This window comes from Populus alba, chromosome 8 (assembly GCF_005239225.2).
Source record: "Populus alba chromosome 8, ASM523922v2, whole genome shotgun sequence".
NCBI lineage: Eukaryota > Viridiplantae > Streptophyta > Magnoliopsida > Malpighiales > Salicaceae > Populus > Populus alba.
In genome coordinates, this window is record NC_133291.1 from 11,607,545 (window position 1) to 11,634,361 (window position 26,817).

Below are 26,817 nucleotides of genomic sequence, written 5' to 3' on the forward strand. Positions count from 1 at the left end.
AAATTAATTTTGGTATCGGTGCATGAAAATAATTTGAAAACATTAAAAATATATTAATTTAAAATAAAAATATTTAATTTTATTAAAAATATTTTTAAAATATAAAACAAATGATGGAAAAAAAAAAGATAAAGGGAAAGAAAGAATAGGGCTAAATTATTGATTAAGTTACCATTCGTGGGCTGAATGCCTCAGTTTGTTTAACTCTGACTCTAGGAAGATCTACTGGGCCAGTGACCCAAAAAACTAGATTTCCTTTTAGTGATGATTAACTTGTTTGTTTTTCGGTAAAAACGCTATTTTAAATTAATTTTTATATTATTTGTTAATCTTTTTAATATATTAATATTTAAAATGATTTTAAAAAAACATTTTAATTCATTACAAAAAATATTTTAAAAAATAATCATCATAACGTCAAATACATGCAATAACTCAAGTCAAGATTCTCAACAACAGAACACTATTTCGAAGAAGTTGTTTACAGGGGTTTGGAATTCAAAGCGTGTTGAGTGAATCATGGATGCTAACTATCATGCTGTTCATTTTCATGGGTTAGCGCACTACAAAATCTATCTACAAAACTGTTCTTATTAAAAAGATATGCTTGACCTTTCGTCTATACGAATATATAGAATGTTGAATTTACAACAGACGGTGGCCAATGATTGATTTTTATTTTATTTTTTCAATATATTGGTGAAACAAAATTGGACTTCAAAAACTCTTATATTTTGTACAGATACGTTAAACCACAATCATAAGCGTAGAATTGTTAAATCTCATAAAAAAATATACGAAAATAAAAACAATGGCGAGTTTCTTAAAGCTAGAAACTTGTAGATAGTGGATGTCTCTCTCACAGTTTTATGAAACTCATAAGATATTAAATGCTCAAAGTTATTTTGTAATTATCACAAATCAACTTAACACCGATGATTTTATGGTTTCAAAAGAGAAAGAGAAAGCGAAATTAATAGGTATAACCAGACAAGTCATAACAAATCCATAATTTCTCTTTTAAATTCTTCAAAAATGAATATATATAAAATTTGATTTGTGATAGTGGATTTTTTTTATTAACGTTGATATTCGGGTCAGCTTGCGGGCACATTAACCAATCTCACATATCTTAAAATTAACAATAATATAAATCTTTAGTGGCTATCATATTAGTAACCATAAGACTCGAACTTGGAATCACATGGGAAGCAAACCTTTTAATCCCAAACTCTTACTATTAAACCACCTACTAGATGGTTGCGATAATGGATTTCTTTAGTGCTCACACCGAGTGATTTTTTTAATTGTAAAGTCATTTTCAATTTTGTCTTAAGAAGATAAGGTGAGTTGAAATTTATAAAATAAATAGTTTTTATCTGTTTCAAATGATGATATAAGTTGAATATCAATTTAATCTTTGAAACAAAATTAGCATGTGGATAGATTTTTTAGTGTTTATTTTTGTATTTTTTAATATTTTTTATTTTTTTTATTTCAAAATAATTTTTAAAATTTTTTTGAATAGTTTTAATATCCTAATATCAAAAATAATTTTTTTAAAATAATAATAATATTTTATTTTAATATATTTGCAAATAAAAAAAGCAATCCATACTAAAACCTCAATCATTACCTTAGCTAGCCCCCTTATTTTCAAGCCACCCCATTTTCATTACGTCGCTTTCCTATTTTGAACGTTAAGAAAATTTCTTGTTCCATTCATTATTCGCAATGCATATCATGCTTGACTTTATTGTGCACCTTAATGAAAACAAATCTACTTGTGATTTTGTAAACAGAACAGCAATTTCGATCCACATATTTGAGTTCCCGCGAAAAAAAAACAGGATCTGACAGAACTATACTCATTTTTATAACGATTTAAGAGATACAGCATCACCTCTTTTAAATCGATTATGCCATGGCCTCGGCTTCAAAGTTCAACCTGAATAGTTTTCCCTTCCGAAAAAAATTAATTTAACTATTCTTGGGCCGGAGAGTCTCTAGGTAAAAGAGAGAGAGAAATCACTTAGGCCCAAGAGCGACCTCGAATCAAAATATTATATGCCTCGACTGGCTGACTTCGAAATTAGAGTCGACTTCTGTGAACAAGCCCAGCTCAAAGGGACTCGGACTTTCGGTGTCGACGTTACACGTAACGGGATCAAATTCTTAGGTGGGTGCTGTGGACAGCTAAGATTCTCGAAAGAAAAACCCGTTGTCGAGGGCAGAGAATCTTCACGTTTACGGTGCCCAATAGAGCCTGCCTCATCTTGAAACATCTAGCATCTCACGCTGTTTGATGCGAATAAACATTCACAGTTCGAGCTTGTCTGGTATAGCGTTGCCTGAAACTGTGAGACAAACAAATGAAAATAAGAAAATTGCAGGTTCTGAATCAAAATCTAAGGAAGTAGATATGAAGTTATCAACTTGTCTTTTTTCTTCTTTTTTCCCCCTTTTGTTCAATGCAGTAAAATGAGTGAACGTGTGTGTGTGTGTGTGTGTGAGACAGATGTGTGACAGAACATTAGTCCCTTAGCCATAGAGAGCGATAGGACATCGAAATTTGTGAACATACCTGCACAGGAAATTGCCTAACATCCCAGAGAGTTGCAAACAAAGATGGGTGCACTTTGCTTCTGATATATAGCACAGGAAATCCAAGAATCATACTGTGGTTGCCTTGGAATTCATTCAGTGGAGACTTTAGACTTGGGTCTGATGTAATTTTGATCAACTAAGGGCATATTTGGCATTATGGCCAAAATGCCAATAGCCTAAAATTTGATTTTAAAAAAAAAAAACTAATTATTTTTAAAGTTTTTTACTATTTTAATGTGTTAAGATAAATAAAAATAAATAAATAATTTATTTTGATATATTAGGAGCGATTTCAAACCGACAGTACATGGTGGAGCCCCGGGTCCTTGGACCCACTACGGCTATCATTGCTCTTGGTTGGGTGCTAAATTTGACAAAAGATGGAATGCATGGTCAAATCTCACATCACTGAATAATTGAGAATTCCTTGGCGATTTGTGCTTCTTCCGTATCCAAATCCTTTTCCTTCGAGTATATGCTTAAATTTTGATTTTTTCTTGTTTGACGGATAGAAAGCAAAGAAGGGCTTCTGTTTATTTTATTTTATTTTTCTTAAGTAATAATAAGCAAACTCAAACGTTTAATCTTACCGTCCATTGATGGTATGTACATTTCAAGCATCTCTAAAGCTTATATAGTAGCTAAATCTAAGAAAATCTGCACGTATTTAGATGAATAATATTTCTGACCTGCAAGATTTCGGAAGTGTTTTCTTTGTTTTTTTTAGTTCTAATATTATTGACTGACTACTGAGCCATCGAGGACCACCCTTTATATATATATATATATATATATATATATATATATATATAGCCATTCAAATGCAAAATCGAATATCCTTTTTCTTCTTACATGCTTCCAAATTTTTATATTTTTTAAGAGATTCTTTGGATTATTTGCGTGCGAGCATGACCGTTGAAAATGGGATCAGATCAAGCAGGAGATAGAAGTTGTCGGTGAGTCCACTGATTTTGATTTGCCAACCAATGGGCTATGTATTTACTGGGGAAATTAAAAAAAAAAAAAAAAAAAAAAACAATCGACGACGACGTATTATATCTGTTGTTTTTGTTTTCAGGAGCTAACCGCGCGTTCACCCCTAATCGTTACTGGTATGGTATTCCGGCCTGGATATCATCTCAATTTTCAGGGCGCCTTGCAAACGTTTTTTTTTTAATTATTATTATTAAACACCTTCTGCAGTGGCTACTAGTAGAACTGCTCTCAAAGATATAATTTTGTTTGCTTTGGGTTTTCTGTTTTTTTTGGAAGAAAAAAAGAAGCAAAACCAGCCATTACCGCTCAGCACTTCTGAATCTGAAAAGGATTCCAAACATCCTCCAATGCTACAATCTCCAAGTTGAACAATGCCATTTAATGTTTTAATTTGTAATCTGTATACAGAAAATTTAAAAAAAAAAAAAAAAAAAAAGAGGAGTAAAATAGCAATAACATTATACACGATACCGTTACTCTGTTGTGTAAAATAAACCCAAAACGCTGTTAGGAAGATATTAACAAGGATGTTTGTATAATTAGATCCCAAAATAATAATAAAAAAACCTAAACTAATTAAAACTACTATTATATATCTGATAACTAATCAAAATCCCTTCTAGATTCTAAATCTATACAGGCACGAAAAACGATGGCTTAAACGGAGCCAGCTCGTAACAAAAAGGAGCCGCCGGATGCTGCCACTTCTTGAACACCACTGGCTTCTCCCCCTCCGTTACCTGAATCCTCGGCGGTGGGGGCGGATCGTCCCCAGACTTCATATCCATCGCAGTAGGCGACGTGATAAGCGGAGACAAAAGAGGAATCGCAGCGTTCCAGCTAGAAGAAGAAGCCGGGCTGATCTGCAAGGACGCCGGTCTCCTCCGCTGGAGTCGGCTGGGACGCGACCCTGCTGCGGCAGAGTTACTACTTCGAAGTGTGTCTGACATGATTTGGGTTTTCGGCGAGTGAACGCTACGTCTTGTGAGGAGAGGAGAGGAGAGTAGATGTGGTTGTGTGTATATATAGCATAAGATAGGGTACATGATAGAACGTGAGACGTGGCCCTGCCTGGGGGTCATGGGCATGTGGTGTCCACGTTTAATAAAGGGAATCTTTTCTTTAGAAATACGTAGTCAAAAAAAGCATATTATAATAGTATAATTGTTAAATTATTAATATTCATTCATATGGTTCGGCTTTTATTTAGCCTTTGCCTATTGATTGCAAAGGTTTGAAGGCTTCTCTCTCTCTCTCTCTCTCTCTCTCTCTCTCTAAGTTTACTTTAGGAAGTTTGTGAGACTTTTTTCCCTTTTTACCCTTAAGATGGGGTCTTTTTAGACCAAATCTGTTTGGAAAAGGGCTAAACGGTAAAAGGAACTTCCTTTTAAAAAAATAATATCAAGAAGACCAAATAACAGGTGTCACTTTCCATCTACTAATGCTGGTCAAATTCCTGTTTTGGAAAGACAATCAACCTTAAATGGAGCCAGCTAGCTTGCAATGAAAAAGAGCCACTGCATATCACTTCTTCAACACCACCAGCTAAGGGCGGACCTACAACATAAGTTATAGGTGTTATAACTCCCCTGAACTTCAAAAAATAATTTAATATTATATGGTTTAATTTTTCAATCTTTACGGCCCTAAGAAAATTTAATTAGCTCAACCAAATAAACAAATTCTTCTAAATTAATAATAAAAAAAATCTAATAGCCAATATACAAATACCTTATTCTTAAATAAATAAATATAATTGGCCCAATCAGCCAGAATAAAATATAAAGACAAAAAACAAAAGAAGGTATTCTCTAATTGTCTTAACAAATCCTATCTCCCATTAATCTATTTATCTCTCACGGTAACAACTAGAAAGGTTGCAATGGGTTGTGGTTTGCACTTCCTTGATTGCTTTGATTTGTTCTCTTGTAGAAGAAAGCTACACTCTTCTTTTTCTAAACAAATATACAACTAAACAAGAATTTGAGCTAGGTAATTCTAATTTTTGGTGTTGGGAATCTTATACTTCCTATTATTTTTTTCTGCATTAGGGTTTTGATGGATTTTTATGAATTATATAAAATTGAATTCTCTACGGCTTTAATTACTTGAATGTTTGATGATACCAATTAGACAAATAATTATCTTGTATTTAATGTAGTTTTATTTTGATTTGAAATAATCTTTAAGATCAATTCTTGAAATAATGGTGATGATATTTTTTAGGTTTGTCAAACGTTCGGCATGGCAGGATGTCGGGATCGAAAAGTTGCCACCTAATTGTTTGATTCAGAGTTACTAGAAGACCCAGGTAGACTAATCTTATACGAAATTTTAGGATAAAAGACTGGTTGTGGTTAAAAAATGTATTAGCATCTCTAATGCACTTGACACACTCGTAACAAAGTTTACTTTGCTTTTGGTTAAGTTTTAATATAGGATCCGCCAAAACAAAGAATTCCATACTCTTTTTTTATAAAAAGAAACCATATGTCAATCCCCTGAATAACAATACATTTGTTGTAGTTATTGCTTTAAACATGGCAACACATTCTTGAAATCTCGATGAAATAACTCATGAATTTGAGGAACTTAATGAAAAATAAATGTTACTTGTTTGTAATGTGATCCAAGATTATATCTAGTGATATGAGATATTCATGTTAACTAAAGAACATAAATTCATTGTGCTTGTCTCAAAGACGGTCCATTCTAGCCAATGCATTCAAAGTATCTTTTTTTAAAAAATATGAGAATCATCCTTTTTTAATTTTAAGTTTTTGGATTCAAAGTATTTTTTTAGTTGGTTAAAGTACTTGTGAATGCAATATTTTATCTATCGTACTACCTTTTTGATAAGCTACTTTTTGATAAGCTAGTAGGAAGATCGAGATAAAATGCTTGTGTATCCAAGATCTTTTTTAATTGGAAGAAGGTAAATGATATGACTTTTTATTTTTTGTTGAATCATGTTAGGAAGGAAAATTCAACACATTAAAGTGTAATGCAATGTTGTAAAGTTTTAATGAATCTTCAAAGCTACAATTGATATTGTTTGATGGCTAGATTTCCAAGCATGTGTCTATAAAAGTCACAATAAAAACCATGATTTAAAAAATCAAGGTAATTTTATTGAACTTGTAAAGCTTCTAGGAAGTCATAATAATAAAATTGGCAGGCTTGATTTAGAAAGTTATCCATGTCAAAATGCAAAATATACTTCTCATATTATTCAAAAGGAAAAGGCTCGAATCATTTGCAGCTTCAGTTTTCAGCAACGGAAAAGAGCTTGGTCATCCCATGAAATTATAATAAAATCTTGTGAGAAGTACATTCAAGAAGGACAAATGGAAGAATAAATAAATAAAATAAGAGCGGCTTCAATAAAATAATAAGCCGAGCCAGGCGAAGTTTAGAGAGAGGCAACAGCAACAGAAGAAACCCAAGCCGATAGGCAAAGGCAAGATAGCAACAACTTGACGCTTCTATCTCTCAGATAACAACAACAACTACACTTTAACCGACCCAACTAACCTGAAAGCTGTGGGTGGCTGGCTTTTCTAAACTCCTACACCACCATATTTTTGACCCATCCGTAGGGTCAACACAAAGATGCTTTATGCTAACGTTACATGACGCATGTGACAGCCTACAAAATGTCAGTGGTTCTTTGCTTTGATCGAACAATCATCAATGGCTACGTGTCTATCTCATCCCTTGTTCCTCCAATGTTTGACCACCACGTGCATGGCCTACACTGGTCGTCATCAATCCTGACTGGCCCGTTGTTTGATTTGTTCAGCTTCAGAATACCTGTCGAAATACATGATTGGACTTTGCACTGTTTTAAAAATCTATTGAAATTGTTTTTTTTTTTAATATTTTTTGTTTAGAAATAAATTAAAATAATATATTTTTATTTTTTTAAAATTTAATTTTAATATTAATACAATCAAAACAATCTAAAAAATACTAAAAAAACCAACTTAAAATAATTTTTTTTCAAAATTTTACAAAAAAATAAAAATAAAATTCAACCTCAATTCTAAACCCTAAATGTGCACTTCATCAATCATGCGTCGCTTCCTTGCCTGGACACGCTGGAGGCGTTGCTCCACGGTGCCTTCTCACTTTGGTCAACAGCAAAACCATGCACGATCAGGCGATAAGTTCTAACAATGGCAAAGACAGAAAAAAAAAAAGAAAAAAAAGTGCTGACCGCTTAGAAAATCTTGTTAACAGGCCTGTTGATTAGTAAAACTCGAGGTTAAAGAAAGGTTAGTCAAATACGTGGCCAATTAGTCCTCGTGGACTATTCAACACAGACAGCAAGCCCTGTTGTTTGTCAAAGCACAATCCTGACAAATGTAAAGCTCAGGCACAATATAATAAGAGTGAAACAGAATTTCATTTCAAATTATGAAATATATATTCCAGAAATATGAATCTAGACCAATAGTGCAGGCTGAGATGCCTTGTAAAGCAATCTGATGCAATGCTGGATTTCCAGGAAAATGCAACAGGAGGAATACATATTACAGCGAGTATAGTGAAAATGGCCTCGAGCCATTGTTGAAGAAGCTTTAGGAATAGATGAACAGTTCATTGTCAGCACTCAAATTGCCACAACAATTACGCAGACAAAAAAATTAAAATAAAATTAGGCCTGTGACAAGGACCTGGAAGAAAAGCCTTCCGATTGGCAAATTATATCCGGAATCATTAAGCTTGGATGACTTTCTTGTTTTACACTCAAAATCTTAATCTAATATTCAACTATGTCAGGCTAAGATCTAATTTTCAATTGGCCCCAACAGTTTTCTTGTGCTAGATGATGGTAATTCTTTATAAACTAAACCATGGACCATTATATCTACATCAACGTGGAATGCGGCAATCAATTTCTTAGAATTCTCAAAGAACCCAAAGTAAGAAGCTTCAGGACAGATTTTGACAAATTCCAGAAACTAGAGCTTCCATGAATTCAAATTAATTTCTGAAACCTTGAAAAGCTAGGAGAAAAATCTGACCTTAACAATGAATCTTCTAACAGAAACCGTGTGTTTTTGTCCAATCCAGTGGGTTCGCATTATTGCTTGCTCCTCTACTGCAGGATTCCTGGTGGGATCCTGCATAGTTCAATATAGCCAGTTTCAACATGATGAAGGGAAATTCCTTGTTCAGGATAAGGAAGTACCAGGAGATTTGAAAATAACCATTAAAAGACATTTGAGGCTGCAGTTAGATTCATACACACACCAGCAGCTTTCTAAGGCATCAACAATACCTGAAATTCACCAAGCAACAAGAGAAAGATAGTTAAGAAACTTTGTTGACCATGATGAACTGCTAAGCCATCATAATTGTTTAAGGAGCAAGGTTTAAGAATCCTGAGATGCAAGTGCTTGGAAACTGCATACCGTTTTTTCTTTGGTTTCATTGAACTCCTTCAAACCCTCCTCTGCCTATGCTTCTGTGCCAGTTTTTTTTTTTTTTTTTTATCAAACCTTAAGAACCCAGTTCCTCTCCTTCTCAATGGGATCTTTACTAGGTCCAAAAATGAAGACCGCTTACTAAAAAAACAATGCTCTTTTCCACTAGATCCTTACCTACGAATATGTTCCAAGCATTCCAGGAGCTTTAAACCTTTGAAAGACTCCTAGTTCTTCTCAACATCAACCCAGAACTTGTTCTCTGTTGGGCATGTTATGAGGTCAGTTTCCTTTAGCAGTGTTCGAAAGATTGTACATAGCCCAGTTGTTGGCGTTTACCAACTTGAGAGGAGACATTCCCTGCACATCCTGTGTGCACATGGTGTGATCACAGGGTCATCTGCATACTCCGGGCATATGGGAAACTACATGTCACATATCCGATAGGCAACCCAGCATGGATGAAGAGTTTTTGCTGCTTCCTCAACATCAGTTCCTTTCTTGATTCTGATATCCAGTAGAGAACGTGTTTCTGTATGCCCTTAAATGACACATTACTGTGCTTGGAGGTCCCATCTCCTGCATAATCAAGAGAGGAATTAGAAGAGTTCAAAAGCAATTATTTTTCTGGATTCTGAAAACATAAGACAGCATTCGAAGCACTTCAGCTCCAAGTTACAAGTATCTTCTGCAACAAGAAGCTTAATAAGAGATGAGTCTGATATAGCTTGTTCATCTTTGTTTTGTTCTCAACTCGGCTGGGTACCCTTTCTCCTACTCACCATAGGTAAAATTGCAGCCGCTTCATCAAGATCACTCTGTTTTGACAGATAACAATTAGACTAACAACAATTAAGATCTCATACTAGCATAAATTATCTGTATGATGCATCCACTTAGATCCCAGCAGTATATTTGTGCAAACCGAAAATTCCATTGTCATCAAGCAATATAGAACTGCTAACAGTTTTGTGTAGCATACAAAAGCATACATCACTAACATTATTGAACAAGATAATTAATGTGTAAATCAATAAGGGACAATGCCGAGCTCATGCAATAGATTATATTCTTGCAATACTTTTGTAATTACATGTCATGCCTAACAATTAAAAATATGCAGGAGTAATAGGATTAAGAAGAAGAATCCACATATGATGAAGCAACTGCGATCATGAAAGGCAACAAGATGAGAACGAAAGCATAATCGCACATACTTGAAGATTCAGTAAATGTTTTCGAGAATCAAGTTCCTCGAGAGTGAATTCAGCCTGAATGAAGAAAGAACACATAAACAACATGAATATTTATAACATAAATACAATGTGCAGTCATCATTACATAGCATGTACTTAAAATTAACATCATCACAGAAGACAAAGGAAAGGCACCTCTTGTTATGGTTTTATTTTCGGCAACTTCAACAGAGTAAGGAGGGGATAAACTGTATAGTCAATGTCTGAAAGAGCCTCTAGGCTCCATGTTGACATGGTTTTATTTTAAGCAACTCCATGTTGATTTATCCAACTATCGAAGACAGAATAAACCTAGAAAGGTTTCTGGTGCAGCTATACAACGTCCTGGAACTTTCATCTTGGCTGAATTCACAAGCGGGATGACACAATTCCCCATTCCATAAGTAGCAGACCAATCTATGAATTTAAAGTCACAATTAAAGACTAAATTCTTTTTAAAAAAAAAAACCCACCAATGAAAACAAGTAAAATGTAAATTGTAGAATGCTTAACGTCTCCAGATCGTTTTGTTGAGAAGCGAGCATGTTTCATGTCTTGATTAGGAAAACAAAATAAACAGTTTGCTTGTCCACCATCTTCCTTTCCTTAGTAGTAGAAATTGCATTAACCATAGTCCCCCCCACTAAATACCATTCATTCTCTTAAGGAAATCTCCATCTTCCACCGAAACACGATTGACCTTTCTCTCATCAACAACCTTTGTCTTCGCATTGGCATCCTTTCTTCCAGGCTCATCATTATGACCTCCCCTGTTGATTACTCTCTGATTTCTCTTTTTCTTCCTTGTACATGATTAATAGCCCCTCTTTCACAACGATCTCCGTTCTTTGGTCTCCTCCTTCATTGTGATGCTTGGCTCATCTGTTTTGGGAAATAATTGCTTTTCACTATCGAGACCCATTTCTTCTTTTACACAGGCCTCGTTCTCAATCCCCATTTCGGCTTCTTCTTTTACACGGTAACCTGGGTTCTTCCGGTTGCCACTAACCTCGTTGCTTGATGACCTGAGTTGAAATCAGGGAACTGGTGATGGTGATGATGCGTTTGACTGTGACATGATCATGAATGAAGTTGACGATAATCAAGGTTGTTTCCACAATGGGAGAGGGCTGGGTGAATGTCCGATTCGGGTAACCCCGACCCGATAACTGATCTGATCCTCGTGAAATTCTTTTCTTCTGCTAGAGAAGATGAAAAATTATTATTTTTAATTTACTATAACAATAAATTCGGCGCCAAATACTTTTACCCCGTGTAAGAGTTTTTTTAATTTTTAATTTCTTATTGTATTACTGTATAGTCGCGAGAAGGTATGTATAAAAAGAAAATTCAGTGAAGGCCTTTTCTCTGGGATTTACCTTAATTAGTAACGTCAACATGTTGCCTTGCCCCAACTAATTTTGCGTAAATGATGGTAAAATGGCCATCTTTTTTGTAACTTTCTTACTTATCCATGAGTTTACTCCTCCTAAATCTTATGTTGTCTAGGAAAACAGGATCCATATACAATATTTTCAAATAATTTTAATTGATATAAGCCAGTTAATGAAAAATATTAAACATGCAGTAATAGCAGTAATAATAATAATAATAATAATAAATTTTTATGTTTAAGGAATTTTCATTTCATTAAAAATTCTGCCGAAGAACTTGGTCCTACTATTATGAAGCTTGTCTAAGATTGCCTACCGAATAAAAGGACGCATAAGGGTTCGTAAGATCTTCGATTATAAGTAAATAAGTGACTCGGGTGGCAATTGTGTTAAGTTATAGGGATCGATTTGTAAGTAACTCAATTGCAATAACAGGCAAAATTTGTTTTCAAAAAATTTAATTTTTTTTAATTAAAAATTAAAATTTTAAATTATTTTGATACGTGAATATTAAAAATAATTTTAAAAAAATATAAAAAAAATCATTTTGACATTCCACCGAGAAAATCAACCACAGCCACTGAGGCAGATAATCTTAAATCTCTTCACCCATGTTCAGCACCTGTCCCTTTCTCTGGACAACACACACCAGAGCACAAAGCCATCACTAACCACTCACCATGTGCACATTAGAGAAGACGGCCAGCAACATCTTCGTTTTAACATTAACCGGCGACAATGAGCACCGTTTAAACCCCACTCTTATCGGCTCCATCCTCTCCGCTCTTCGCGAAGCCAAAGTGCAAGCCACTAGTGGCTCGGTTCTCATCACCACATCACGAGGGAAGTTCTTCTCCAACGGCTTAGATCTAGCCTGGGCTCGTGCCGCCGGTTCCAAGCCCAAAGAAATCGAGCGCCTCGCCCACATGGTGAAACTGTTCAAGCCGGTGGTAGCCGAGCTGATTTCTCTCCCTATGCCAACCATCGCCGCCGTAAACGGCCACGCAGCCGCCGGGGGGATGATTCTGGCTCTGAGCCATGACTACGTCTACATGAAGAGGGATAGAGGCGTGCTTTACATGAGCGAGGTTGACATAGGGCTAACGTTACCTGATTATGTCAATGCCCTTTTAAGGGCTAAGATCGGATCGCCTTCGGCTCGACGCGATGTGCTGTTGAGAGGAGCAAAGGTTAGGGGAGACGAGGCGGTGAGGATGGGGATCGTGGAGGGGGCCCACGACAACGAGGAGAGGTTGAGTGGGGCTACAATGCGCCATGGAATTCAGTTGTCATCGAGGATGTGGAATGGCGAGGTTTACAAGGAGATAAGGAAGAGTCTGTATCCTGAGCTATGTGTCGTGCTTGGATTGGGTGATGCAAAAGTAATTGCAAAACTCTAAGGAAAATGAAAAGACTTTATTATTGTGCTTAAATAAGATAGACAATGATTCGTGTACCCATTTTAGTATTTGCTGGGAGTGTGATTTAGTATTTTCTGGAATAATATGTATTTTTAAAAAATTTATTTTTAATAATAATATATAAAATTATAATTATGGAGGTTTTGAAAGTTTTGTTTGTTTTTGTATTTTAAAAGTTTGTTTAAAAAGATTTAAGATTTTTTATTTTTTATTTTTTTTATTATTATATGTTAATATTAAAAATAAAAAATATTATTTCAGAAAAACATTTTGAAATTCCTGTGACACGATTATAAAAAAAGGCCTTGCTATCATGAGTAATGATTTGACAACCAATTATTATGTTTTTTCCTTTCTTTCTCAGGATTTGCTGTCTGATTTCAGATATAGCTATTCTTTAAGTGCTTTTTATTGCTGAATTAGCTGCGTTGCATTTCGAACAGAACCTTCAAGCTTTTTGCGTCTCGCATTGCATTGAAAAAAAAAAAAAAGCCGTATGGTTCTTGAACGGGTGTACTTGCAGGTGTTTGGCTTGAAAATAAAATTTAAAAATATTTAAAAATAATAGAGCAAAAGTGGATCTAAATTTATATTTTAAAATTTTAAAGATTAATTAAGTGGTTTTGTTGAACAAGAAAAATAAAAAAATAAATTATAATTAACGCTTTTAAACTCACCCTTTATTGTTTAAGTATGGGATTGGAATGGACTGATATTATATTTTCATATAAAATTTAATTATCATTTTGTTCATTTAATTGAAGAAGTTAAAGTTTTTTTTTTTTTTTTGGAGTTATTTTAGTATTTTTTATAGGCTCATTGGCCATTAAACATTTAAGCAGGGATATGATAGTCTTTTAATGTTTATTTACATGATAAAAATATTATTTTACCCTTAAAATTAACAAATTTAAAATCTATTGCTAAGAGTTTTTTAACCTTTCACGTATTGTTAAATAGTTAAAGTATATCTTAAGCCTTGAAAAAAAAGAGCTTTTTATATAAGAATATTTTTGTTCTTTCACACTGTTTTTATGTAATTTTCTATAATCATGAAGACATTTTAGTATTTTAGTATTGTTTTAATATTTTTAAATTTAAAAAGTCACGACGAACCCATGATTTTATGAATCTAGCAAACAAGCTAGATCCAAATTACTTAAGTGTCACATCCAAGTAACGTGTGTTTGGTATAGTTGTCAAACCCAAATAAATTAGATCTGATATTAAATTTAAATATAAATCACGAATATCTTTAAACAAACCTCCTTTGTAACATAAATCCACATAAAAGTTTAGACAAGCATGATAAAATGTTTTAAAAACTAAATAAATTGTATAATGAAACAAAACACATATAGTCCAATATTGTTAAAAAAAATAATAATATTGTTGTCGATGAAAATCTCAAACGATCACTCATTAAATAAACTTTTTTTGCATGAAGTTTGATTAAAAATATATATAAAAATAAAAATTCATAAAATAAAGAGAGGAAGAGAAAAAAGAGAAAAGATAGAATTTATAATAAAAGGAGTAACAAATTCATAAAAAAACAATCACCTTAAATTTTTTTTACCGGTAAATCAGGTTGCTTTTCCATCAGTTAAATTGGCTAGATCATGTTGAGAAGATTCCATGTAGTTTATTTTAAACTAGGGTTGGATAAAAAATTAAATATGAAGATTTCTAAGATTAATCTACTAAATTAAATTTAATAACAATTTCATACAGTTTTGTACTGCTTGAATATTTTTGTTATCTTCAATTTTTTTATCCAACTCACACTATAGCGAAAGCATGTAATCTAGTTAAAGTTGATAAGGATCAACTTTGAGATTGTGTTTTCCTCTCTAATTAGTTATTGGGATCGTGTTATTTCCTGCCGTCGCCACTTATGACCGTGACTTTTAGGTTAATTGATGTGGGAAGCATGTTCTAGTTCAGGGGCATGTATGTTTACCATTGAAGTTAAATTTTACCAGTGTTATGCTCCAGGTTGAAAGATCCTATACTGACTACGTGATTCAAAGATTACACGTAGCATAGGAAGAAATTATATAAATCCTACAGTACTTTTTTGGTTTTTTTTTTTCTTTTTATTCTGACAAAGAAACATGCGTTCTCAATTAAAATCGCCCATTCTTTCTCCCATACCTCCCACCGTAGAACTTGTTTCCTGCTTAATATTGCTAATACACAACAATACCTCACCTCACATTATTACCTCCATCCTTTAAAAAACCCTTATCTACATAAAAGAACCCTTATCAATGAATTCTAGCCCACCGGCCCAATATCGTGGGCCCGAAAACAATGTTAGAACCTCAACAGGATTATGGACTGGAAAAGGAGATATTCCTAGCTCACCAAATACACATTCATTTGCCATAAAACCTCCATAATCCCAGTCTAAAACTGCTATGCAGTTAGGTAAACTAGTAGAGAAAATAATATAAAAAAGAAATGAAGTCTCCCTCTGCAAATGGTGTTTTAGAATCTAAAATCGGTGAACTTGACAAATTTCATGCTTCGCACCAAGCACATGCTAAGGACATGAGATAGAAGTGTCAAACCCCCAAGCTCAGTCTCTAACATGGAAATAAAATGTAAATGCTATTCGAATTCACTAGATGACATGCAAAAAGAAAAGAAATTAAAAAACAAAGGAAAAGGAAAAGGCCTTCTAAGAGTTTATATAACATGTTGCTTGTGCTTGAACATAGTAAGAGTCCTTGTATTTTCTGCCACTTCGAAAATGGATCCCATTGTGAATCCAATCCTCCCGGTAAATCCATGCATCACGACCAAAATCAAGAACTCCAAGGATCTTGGAATAACAATTTTGTACAAATGACATGAGGAACTAAAATTGGTGCATTCAAACTTGACCAAACAAAAAACCAACCACAAGCAAAAAGGAGAAACAAGATATACAAGTTAGTGAGAGGTTGACTTACTGCTCCGCCTTTCCAGGGCACAAAAGTTGGATTTGTTCTTGACTGTAGAACCTGTTTAACAACCATGATAGTTGGGCAATATCAAAGATCTGAAACAACAATTAGACAAGTAGAAACAGACATAGCTACTACCATCATGCTAACCAGGGGAGGAATGATGTTATACCCAGAGGAGGCATGGCACCCCCAAAGTTTTCGTTTTAGTCCTAAGATTCTGACACCTTTTAATCTACCTTCAGTTAAGGCTTGCTTATTACAATAAATAAAAAATCTACAATTTGCGGACAATTACACAGCCATAAAAGTGTCGTTGCTTACACTTTTGATCTAAGTCAACAGTGCCTATTGGTCAACATGACGGACAATTACACCAGGAGTGAATAGAGTGGTTAAAACTTCCCAGAATTGGTAGTAGAAGGATTGTTGTAAATCTAAATTGGGTAGAGGGGTCTATATGACCAAAAAACCTAAAGTAGAGGGCATCTAGTGATTTTCACTCTAATAAATAGCAGAAAAAAATTCAGGGGGTGCTTGTGAAAATGTAAACCCTGCCAATCCCTCAATAATAGTACAAATTGCCAAATTGAATCTCCACAACTATTTTCTGTATAATTAGCCACCAGATGAAATAAATGATTTGCTATTATTATATGATGAATTCTGCATCTAGTAAAGGCCAGGATATTTTAATTCCTTGTGTGTATAATCATATGGATATGCTTAAGGAAATCAAAGACAAAGAATAGGCTAAATCATAAGCATGAAGAAAATATATAAGGTAACCTCAACAGTATCAATTGCTTCATTTGAGGGAATTGCATGTAAAACTCTGCAAAAAGAAAGAACATGAATTCAGCAGGTAACGTTAACAAGAAGTTACTATCTTTTATAGGATCTCAGTCAATGTTGTAATTTAAGCAGAGTTTTATTGACTTGATATCGAAACGTTTTTGAAACAGGGGCAGTCTAAAGCTTCAAGACTTGACTCAGTACATATTTTTATTTTTGTTCGTGGTCTACTGAATTTCCATAACTGAATGGAGAAGACAGATCCATGCAGCTTAAATCAATTGGTTTGAAATTCAAGGCTTAGTTAAGTTGGGTTAACATGGTCAGAAGATCCATAAAAGACAAGGATGGAAAAGGTTGGAGTTAGGCAATTCTCTTGAATAATGAAGCAAGAGCTTCATCCATCTTCTGGTTGGGCTAGTATATTCTCTGATCTGAAATGCTGAAAGTCTTCCTCACTTGAGAAGGATGTTGATAAATATAAAAGGGATGATTAAATATCTACCCCCTTAAAAAGAGGAATGAAGTTAAATTAAAGTGTCGCTATTATCTTCTTCTTTTTTTCTGACAAGTGCCTTAACTTTGCCTGAGAAAGAACGTATATAAAAAAAAGGTTTTCACTTGTGTCTTCTGGGACCAGAACATGATCCGTTAAGTGGCTGCTCTACTGGTTTGCCAATTGCTAAACTTAATCTACTGCAAATACTTGAATGCATCTAAAACATGCTCATTGCAACAAACATGGATAATACCACAAAATTATGTGCTAAACAAACGTGGAAACAACCTTTCCTCCACAGCAGGAATAACACCAGCTGTCAAAGCCACTCCACCAATCTAGAGGACAGCAGTGGAGAAAACTATGTCAACCATCCAGGCTACAAGAAATAATAAGTGCAATCGCATAGTGATTCTCGCTGCCAAAACTCACCAATTGTATGCTGCAAAACAACTTTCTTTGGAGGTCTATACGACCTGTCCATGCAATACCAAGTTATGTTAATATCAAATTACAATTCAATTAAGTCAATAAAATAATCGCAAATGAATCTTACCAGTGGAAAGAATGCTACTAGTGATAGCTTCAGCAAGGCCAACCTTCTCTTCTTTCTTTGGCTTAGAAGAAAAAATTGGATAGCTCTCCCACATTGGATATCCAACACTGATGCCAGAAAATAAACCATCTGACATGTCAGGCCTTCTAGAATATTCCATATGCAATGTGTCTTCTAGCATATTCTCATAGTCATGGAACCTGATGATGCTCAGCATTATGGCCAGACAGTAATTTCAGCAAATTGTTTAAATAATGGCAAGGTAGGAAAGCTAGTGCAAAACAAGAAAACTTGAAATATATCCTACCAAGAACGAGGTGGTGGTGGATAAATATCTGGAACCAAAAGCGTGGGGTAGAACAGACCCATGGGAGGCACCTGTTTCATGAGTATCATCAAGGTTACAACACTATTCAGCTAAATATTCTTGAGGAAGAGGATGAATCTCAGAAAATTTTGGCAATAGAAGACAAACATTAAGAGCAGTTAGTCGAGTTTTGTGAGATCCAGCAGGCATGCCATCCTCGTAAGAATGAACTACAGCAACAGCATCAAGCTCCCCCTCCTGTACACAGAAGTAAATTGCAGAGGAAACAAAATGATACAAATGGAAGTCTTAGTGGCAATGCCTTATTCAAGGGGTACTGGAGTGGCTGATTCAGTTAAAAATATACTAAGCTTAGGACCATGTATCAAGATCAGCACTCCCAAGACTGTGTTTGGCTGTTCATGCATACTGAATAGAATAGAAAGTACTAGCAAATTACTCAAGGAAACTAACTAACAAATAAAATTGCACACAAGATTTTCATAGAAACACATAGTTGAAGATACAATTAAAAGGAGTATCATAAACTACTCTAGCAGAGAAAGGGACAACCAGAAAAATAGTAATTCACAGTTGAACTTCTGTCCATCAAAAAATATAACCTCATGAGATTGTCAACAGCATATAATGGAAGGAGAACCAAAAATGTTCAATAGGAACACGAGCTTTATAAATGACCCAGACAAGAAAGGCATAATATGGAGGTATGTCATCATCATTTATGTCTGAAATCTTAAAGTTCATGGCATCTACATATGATCAACAAAACAAGGCATTAGACCTCAAACTGCAATATCAACTTTGAAGATCCAGAATCCAGATGGTTACAGGTTTCTTGAAACTAGATAACAGATAATTACCAGGATTTTGATTTTCCTATTCTGCAATTGAAGCAGGTGTAAAAAAATTCCTGGATATTCATCAGCATAACAAAGGCCATATAAAACAAGGTTTGTTCATGAATGAATTCAATCACCAACATCAAATGACTGCAATAATGATGTCATCTGATTTTTTTTATAAGAAGAAGCACACTTGTGTGCTAAAAGAATGGAAGAAATTGGCAGTGTAGCCAATGCATGGCAATAAACTGAAAAATTATAGAAAAAGAAAGTGACCTTGATTCCACAATAGGACTCTTTCAGTCTATTAAGCATCAACAAATCTATAGGCTTTGTCAACATGTCTGTCCGAACTTGGGGCCATGTCTGATGATGCCTCTGGGTCCAGAGAAGGCATCTGGATATATCCTGAAGAAAAGTTGGTTCACAATGAAAATAACTTTGACTAGAATATGAAGCAGATATATTCTAAATATAGTATTTGCACAAGCTACATAGCAAAAGACTTTTAAAACACCATCAGTTCAAAGGATAATCATTCAAGCATCCATTTGTTATATGAAACTTCTCCAAAACCATGAAACTATAAAGACCGAGAGCCAAGAGGCATAAGACATGAAGCATGCACCACTGCTTTTTAAATTGGCAGTCAACAATGAAGGTGAGAGCGGATAAGTACCAAATAACCTACTTGTGATCCATTACGGATGTCCTCATCCTTGCCTCTTTGTTTTTTCCTAGAGTTAATGTTTATATCACCATGGCATGATGACATCTTTTTTAGGTAAGACTCTGAAGCAAGTAACCATCCCCTTATTGGCAAGAACAATGGTGAGGAAAATGGAGAAAGACCTTAAGGAAACATTAAGATCATCAGATCAGTTGATGTAAAAAATCATGTCAATGATTGAGGATGCAGTGATTGTGCAAAACAGTATGCATCATCAAGTTGGCAACCTCATAATCTAAACCTCCCCTGCTAGGTTATGTCTTTGGGATTTTGGTAGAGTTGCAAAAAAAAAAGGTCTGTGAAAAAGCATGTTTGGAATCCCATCCAGACATTGGTAACTTAAAATGTAGAGATCTAGCTGCATAATTGGAATCCCAAGTGGATGTTTCATAACCATGGTTTTTAGACATCAATCCCCAAACACATCCTGGTGCAGCTTTCAACCCTGGGATGGGTAACTTAAAATCTGGTCAAGCAGCTTATCCCACAAATTATTTCATCACAAGAGTTTTTAATCGGAAGGTCAATTGTACCTTCTGTAAAACACTTTACAAAAAAGTTCAACCAACAACAACACATGCACATTTTATAATATATGAAGCCAAAACCTAGACTTGTCAGGACAGCTTAAGGAGCATTAAGTGTGAATCTACATCATACAAACTCATGAAAGAGAAATTCCTTTAGTAACTGAAGCTTATAACAAGCTCAGGGTTCAGTAGTGAGTTGAAGGATGAAACCAAATCCACACCTCTCCACCAAAAGGCAAAGTCTTTTCTGTATTAGGTAAAGCCACTCCATCCTGAAAACCAAAGTTGAAAGTGATTAATAATTACAAGTCATGGCCTTGATATCCACATCCTAAGCATTGACCAAACAATACTGTTAGGAACAAAAAAGACATAAAGAATCTCGGTGTAGGGGAGGAGGGCCAAAGCCACATGATAAACAGTTATTTGCTTCCTTGCCACTAGACACCAAAAAATGAAGGTACATCCAGTGGGATGAGAATGAGAGCAACATAGAGATGCAATGACATCGCTTGCAGAAGCAACAATGATACTGAAGTGGTCAAGGTGGAATCTGCAGTGCTTAAAAAAGATGGAATAATTGGTGATTCAAAAAGCAGTAAATGACTGAAGGTGGCGAATCGGTAATAGTCAGCCAGGGAGCCAATGTTCATGCACTGAATGAAGGTGAGAAAGGTGACAGAGATGTTATATAGTGTAGCAACACCTCATGATAGTTGGGTAGCATGATGGCTCTGATAGAGTAGTGGCAATAGAGTCCAAAAATTCCTTATAGTGGTAAGAATAGGAACAAAAGAAAATATCAGAATTCTTTGTTTCTAGAGGACTAACATTTTTTGTTACATTTACACAGGATAACTTTCTTCACCCAAACTCCTTTGATCATTGAGAAAGCATACCCTTCATTGTGCCCCACCCCAATGAGAGTTCAAACATGCAGCCCACCCTTCTAACATAGGCAGTGGTGTAATTGACCAGTGGACCAATGGACGAATCAGCATATTTTGATAGCACAGCCTGAATGCTTATAAAGCTAATTTTAAGAATAAAATGGTAGTTACCTCAATGCAAATGACAGATGTCACCTGAGCACCCATATTAACGATGCATGCTGTTGATAACCCATTCCCAAAAACTGCTGCAAGACCTTCCTGCATCAATCATTTTAGAAAAGATCCTCATATAGGAGTAATTCCCAGAACAGTGTCAATGTGGAGAAGCAGGTCAATAATAAAGACTACCAATAGTAACCAAAAAATATAAAGAACTAAGAAATGCTCTTTATCGAACCCTTCTCAGATGGAATGCAAAAATTTTAATCGTTGCTAACAAAATAATGAGGAATGACTGAAACTGGAAAACAATAATAGATACATAAACCAAGCTAAACAACTGGTGGGTAAAGGCATAGGGAAGGTGGGACTGAAGCAGAAAATTTGATGCTGAAATATGACCTACACCTCAAATTGATATCATTGATTTTCATTTCAACAATAAACTATTGTAATTTATCCAAATTTTAGTCAACACTCAACTACTAAAGTGTTAAAGAGTAATCTTGTAAATTCACATATTTGAAATCTTGAGTATATTTTCTAGGGAGTATGTTTGACAATGCCCTTGATTGAAGTAAAATTGTAGGTCATTACCAAATATGTTTAAATCAAAACCTGAAGTACACAACATGTTTAATTGAACAAACAGGATGTTTGCCAATGATAGCCAGAATTAAAAAGACCCCCTTCTTGTTTTAATTCCCTTCTTTACATCCTTTCCAAATTATCAACAACCTTATAACAAGAGAATATCAAGTGTTAAAAATATGAGTTAAGGAATAATTTATGAATATCATGTCAAAATTTAAAGTAAACAATTATGATTTTCAGTTGGGCAGGGAAAAGAAAGAGAAAATTAATTCTTCTGAAACCAAAAAAAAGAGTCAAGATCTTTCTCACTCATCTATGATCGACTCACAGATCTCCGTTGTACCATGGTACTTCATGGCTACAGATATATCCACACCAATAGAATCACCTTCAAAATCAATTTCTACTGTGTCTACCATATCTGTCTCCCACTCAACATTCACACAACATAAACAATAAATTGATTGATTTACATCAAGCTTTGCCACCACAAACTACAATGTGATGATGGAACAATATAATTAAATATCAGCAGGTAAAAAAAAAATATCTTACCTGGTGCACTACTGCTGAGCTAAAGCGCAAGTCACGTAATGCTATAGACAACATTTCCTTTATTTCTGCTCATGAAAAGTAACAACAAAATACTAGAGTTATCCAAACTTCCTCCCTGCTAAATCAAATATGTGAAGATGTGACTTTATAGGAGAACTGGAGAAGTGTATGCATAAGATCCATGAAGTATTTAATGCACGAATAAGCAAGCAACAAAAGAAATTAAAACCAGTTTGTCATACAAGGAAGTAAGCCAGTTTGCCATACAAGGAAGTATGGGAAAAACCAGGTATGCAAGGTAGAGTTTCCAACGTTTTCTTTTTTGCCTTGGCCCAGTTGCACTAATTGGCCCTTCTATGACAATACAAAAAAATAAACAAAAAGAGAGAGAGAGAGAGATAAGGCACATCCAGCCAAAGCAACTTAATAAGTTTCAGGTGCAAGAAAATAAAGGAAATTGGCATTTCAGCTACGCAAGATCAATACAAAATGTTAGAACATCTGAAATAGACTTTGAGCTGGTGGTATTATCAGCCCCGGCACACATGAATGCAAAGGGGCTCACTAGGCCAAGGCACGTACTAGAAATACACAAGCACATGCCTGATAAAAGTAAAGTGCACATATTTAAATGTAAATCAAGTCAAGATACAGACCAAATAATTTTTCACTTCTATCACCAATAATTACTAATAATGTAATTATTTCCTCTCTTTTTCCACAAACAATGCACCTTTCAATATATTAACACACCAAAAATCCTTGAAAATTACTCTTTTAATAACTCACCCCTATTTTTTAACCTCTTACCAAATTCCACCTAAAAGTTGGAGCATGGTGCAACTTCACAAAGAACCCCAAAGCAGCGAAAAATGTGTGATTGACTAAATGATGCTTTGAAAAGCATTCAAGGTCATAGATTGTGTTTAAAAGTTTTGGCACAGAAATGAGAATAATGAGTAGATTTTGCCATCTGAATGTATTAAGATCTATATAAAAGGAACTACCCAAATATCATTACCGCGATTATCAAATGTTTCTGGCAAAACAAGAACTGCAGAATACATGTTTCTTTCTGAGTGAGGGATGTGCAGTTTCTCTATCAATATCCAATCCCAAATAGCATGCATGTCCTCAAGCACCTAAGCAATAGAAAATAAGTAACTACTGTAAATAACTAGAACATAGTTTCTTATATGATTTGTATGCTAAAATGTTGGAAAATAATACAACAATGTTAAGTCTGGTCCAAAACAATAACATCGCCACACAAGGTGCCGGTCTATAATATCACCTTCAGGATAAGAGGTATTATTTTTTTCCTTCAGCTGAAAAAGGCACGTATAAATGAAATCATGCTTTAAGATAACTAATGCAAGGACGAAACCTGCTGCAAAGGATAATGTTGTGAAATGTTGAAATGACCTCTGCGAATAGGACGACTTAAGCAGTATGGCTCTGTTGGGGAGATTCTAAGTGCTTCCTCACCAAAAATGTGTCCTCTGAATTTGCGGTTCCCAGAACATATCTCCTCAGCACCAGTGCCTTCATGCATCTCCACAGATTCACCAGTTATACCTTTACTTCTTGATGTTCCTGCACAAACAATTTGCATATGTTAGGATACATCAAATTCACACTAATCTAAGTTTGTCATGGGAAAGCTAAAAGCCTTAGTGCGTGATAAATTATTTTTTTATCAAATGTGACGCAGAAATCAAGGGTAGTCAGAATCTCAAAATACAAGAAAAATAAAAAAATAAATAAGAAAGCCAAGTATCAGTCCAATGAGAAAGTAATCGATGCTTCAAGCTTTATATTAAAAAAACTGTGTTTCCATAAGGGTCATACAGCCACCAGTGCAAGACATTATTCAGTGCCAGGCAATCAGCACAGAGAACACAATGAAAATTCAGTCTATCAATCAACAGCAACCTATGCAAGGGAATCACTAAAAAATGTTCCAAGGATCTCTTATCCCAAGGCCCACTATTCATATTTGAGCTCAAACGATATGGAGCTGCCCCTTATTTTTTTCGTACTGTGATTTTAAACACAAGCATAATGCTCCAGAATTTTATTTTTTGTTAGCCTTGAATATTCAAAGCATAACAAAGGCATTGCATTCAAAACGCCAGGCAAAATAAAATCAATAAAATCTACAAAGTATCTGAAATTTTTGAGTGTAGCCCTTTGACCCTGTATAGGGATAGTATTCCCTTGGAGCAGGGACCAATCTAAAGGGGAATCACGATCAAAGTTCACAAAAATTTCAAAATGCACCCTATTGTTTGAAACTTTCCAAATAAGTTCTAATGCAATGGCCATCCCAAAATGAAAGTGTCACATTTGGCCCTCACAAACACCAGATTCTGGATTTGTTGCCTATTTTTCACAACATTCAAAGATAAGAGATTCCAGCTTCATGTAATCTGGCTCCACCAGTACTGATCAATCCAAGTCAAAAGTAATTTATAATATACAAACCTTCAAACTTAGCATAGGACAGTTCACATTGCAATAATATTAACAGGGCAACAACAGTAAATTGCAGCAATATTCAATCATGAATTCTGAAGTAATTAGAAGTAGTATGCTACCACTTTCCAAGTCAAACAAGATGGCCACCAATAGACATTGAAAGGTTTAAAGATGGATTACATCTTAACTAGTACAAAATAAAATTCAGCTTGTCTAACTACCATGTATGTTAGAGAGAATCAGACTTCATTCTACTACCTAATGCCAAAGAGGAACCTGCGTCCTGCTCGTATACATTAGCCCACTGAAAAGCCACACTCTTACCACTCTGTGGATTGTATCCATCAGCACGCCCTATCTGCAGTACGAGTTAATTAGTAAAATTCCATGAGCAATTTCTAACCATTAACTGAGATGCATGTCTGGAGCCCCTCATACCTCTAAACTATATATTTTATAATCACTTTAAAAATCTGATAAATAGCCTCAAAAGACAGTACCACAGCTGTCAAACCCCTCTAAACCAGTAGACAGAGTAGCAGCAATTCTTCCAAAGTGGGGATTATAAGAATAATAGCACAACAACAACAAAATTCTACAGATCACCATGACATCGACTAAATTAGGCTAAATGAAATAGTAGCGACAATTTCACATACCTTGCGCGGGAACGAATTGTTCGCAACCTCTTCATCTAGAAAAGGTATCTTCAATAACGACGCTATCTTCAAGGGAAAAAAAAGGAAAAATGAAATACATCAAGTCTTAAAGTTTTCCTCTAAAAATGTAGAGATAAAAATACGCAAATAGGATGAGTTAACGCACTGTATCATAAGCCTTCTCGCGTTCCATGTGCTGTGCCGTTGTGACCTGAGAATTCAGCATCTAAAAGCGAAAAAAATCAACAGAAAGAAAAGCAAAGCTGTGAAGAGGCAGAAAAGCGGTAAATAAAAACTTACCTGGTCTTGAAGATTGAATTTGGGACGTTGATTGGTGTAACGAGCAATGCAGTGAGGAATATTTAAGGGAATATCTTGTGGAGCTAATCCTATTCTGATATTTGCAGAGCCTAAATAAACCAATTACAATTAGCCAAAACAAAAATCAATTATATTTAGTGGGTGATGATTTTTATTTTATTCTTAGGGTTTTCAAGTTAAGTAAGTGCCTGGATTGATGACTACTAAATTGGAGCCTCGGTCAGCGACGAGCTGAGAAGGAATTACCGTCTTCAAGTAATCCTGCCATTAACCAAAAAAAAAAAAAAACGAGGTTGAATCAATTTGACTAAATTTAAAGAAACAAAGAGGGAATTGTTGGTGCTTTTACCATTTCTGTGAAGAAGAAGATGAGAAGAGCCGCAAGGGAGACTTGTTAAACTTATTATTATGCTCACTTTACGTCTTCACCGTTTTTTCCATATATATACATCGTTTTCTTCCCTCTTCAGTCTTCAGAGTTCAGTCCAGAAACGTCTTTAATTGAGAGCGAGCGAGTTTTAACGAAAAACAATTTTGTGCTAAACTAGTCGAATTCAATTACATTGCCACGTAGTAAACCTTGAAGAAAGAAATAATATTGAGAGGAAATAAAAAAAAAAAAAATATATATATATATATAATTTATAAAATATAATAAAAATATTTTCATTTATAATTTCTCGAGTAAAATATAATTTATAGTTTATAAAAAATAATAATAATAATTTTTATTCAAAAAATAAATTAAAACTAGAAATAAATAATAAGATATTTTATTAGAATACAATTATTTAAAAACTGGGGTCATAGTTCAACCATTTTTAATAAAAAAAAAA

The 26,817-nt window shown here is 34.7% G+C and overlaps 3 protein-coding genes across 4 annotated transcripts; 1 reads left to right on the plus strand and 2 right to left on the minus strand.

Annotated features, from left to right (window-relative positions):
• Window positions 1-4,041: 4,041 nt before the first annotated feature.
• LOC118057054 (uncharacterized protein At4g14450, chloroplastic) lies at window positions 4,042-4,609 on the minus strand. The gene has a single exon (XM_035069510.2). The coding sequence runs from the start codon at window positions 4,551-4,553 to the stop codon at window positions 4,236-4,238; it is 318 nt and encodes a 105-aa protein (XP_034925401.1). The 5' UTR covers window positions 4,554-4,609; the 3' UTR covers window positions 4,042-4,235.
• A 7,358-nt stretch (window positions 4,610-11,967) lies between these two features.
• LOC118057070 (enoyl-CoA delta isomerase 2, peroxisomal) lies at window positions 11,968-13,232 on the plus strand. Its single transcript, XM_035069528.2, has one exon. It carries the CDS (start codon window positions 12,345-12,347, stop codon window positions 13,062-13,064), a length of 720 nt encoding a protein of 239 aa, XP_034925419.1. The 5' UTR covers window positions 11,968-12,344; the 3' UTR covers window positions 13,065-13,232.
• A 2,309-nt stretch (window positions 13,233-15,541) lies between these two features.
• LOC118057085 (actin-related protein 9) lies at window positions 15,542-26,529 on the minus strand. 2 transcript variants are annotated; one of them, XM_035069544.2, is made up of 20 exons: window positions 26,331-26,528; window positions 26,170-26,242; window positions 25,961-26,070; window positions 25,827-25,886; window positions 25,661-25,726; window positions 25,260-25,359; window positions 23,908-24,116; window positions 23,542-23,662; window positions 22,521-22,585; window positions 21,381-21,470; window positions 20,541-20,591; window positions 19,336-19,467; window positions 18,365-18,454; window positions 18,197-18,267; window positions 17,890-18,089; window positions 17,766-17,809; window positions 17,622-17,671; window positions 16,829-16,874; window positions 16,046-16,096; window positions 15,542-15,915 (listed from the first exon to the last, which is right to left on the minus strand). In XM_035069544.2, exons 1-20 carry the CDS (start codon window positions 26,331-26,333, stop codon window positions 15,772-15,774), a joined length of 1,776 nt encoding a protein of 591 aa, XP_034925435.1. In that variant the 5' UTR covers window positions 26,334-26,528; the 3' UTR covers window positions 15,542-15,771. The 2 variants fall into 2 exon arrangements, 1 of the variants encoding a protein (XP_034925435.1); XR_012170557.1 differs by lacking the exon at window positions 17,622-17,671 and having other exon boundaries at window positions 15,828-15,915; window positions 26,331-26,529.
• Between the last annotated feature and the right edge of the window lie 288 nt (window positions 26,530-26,817).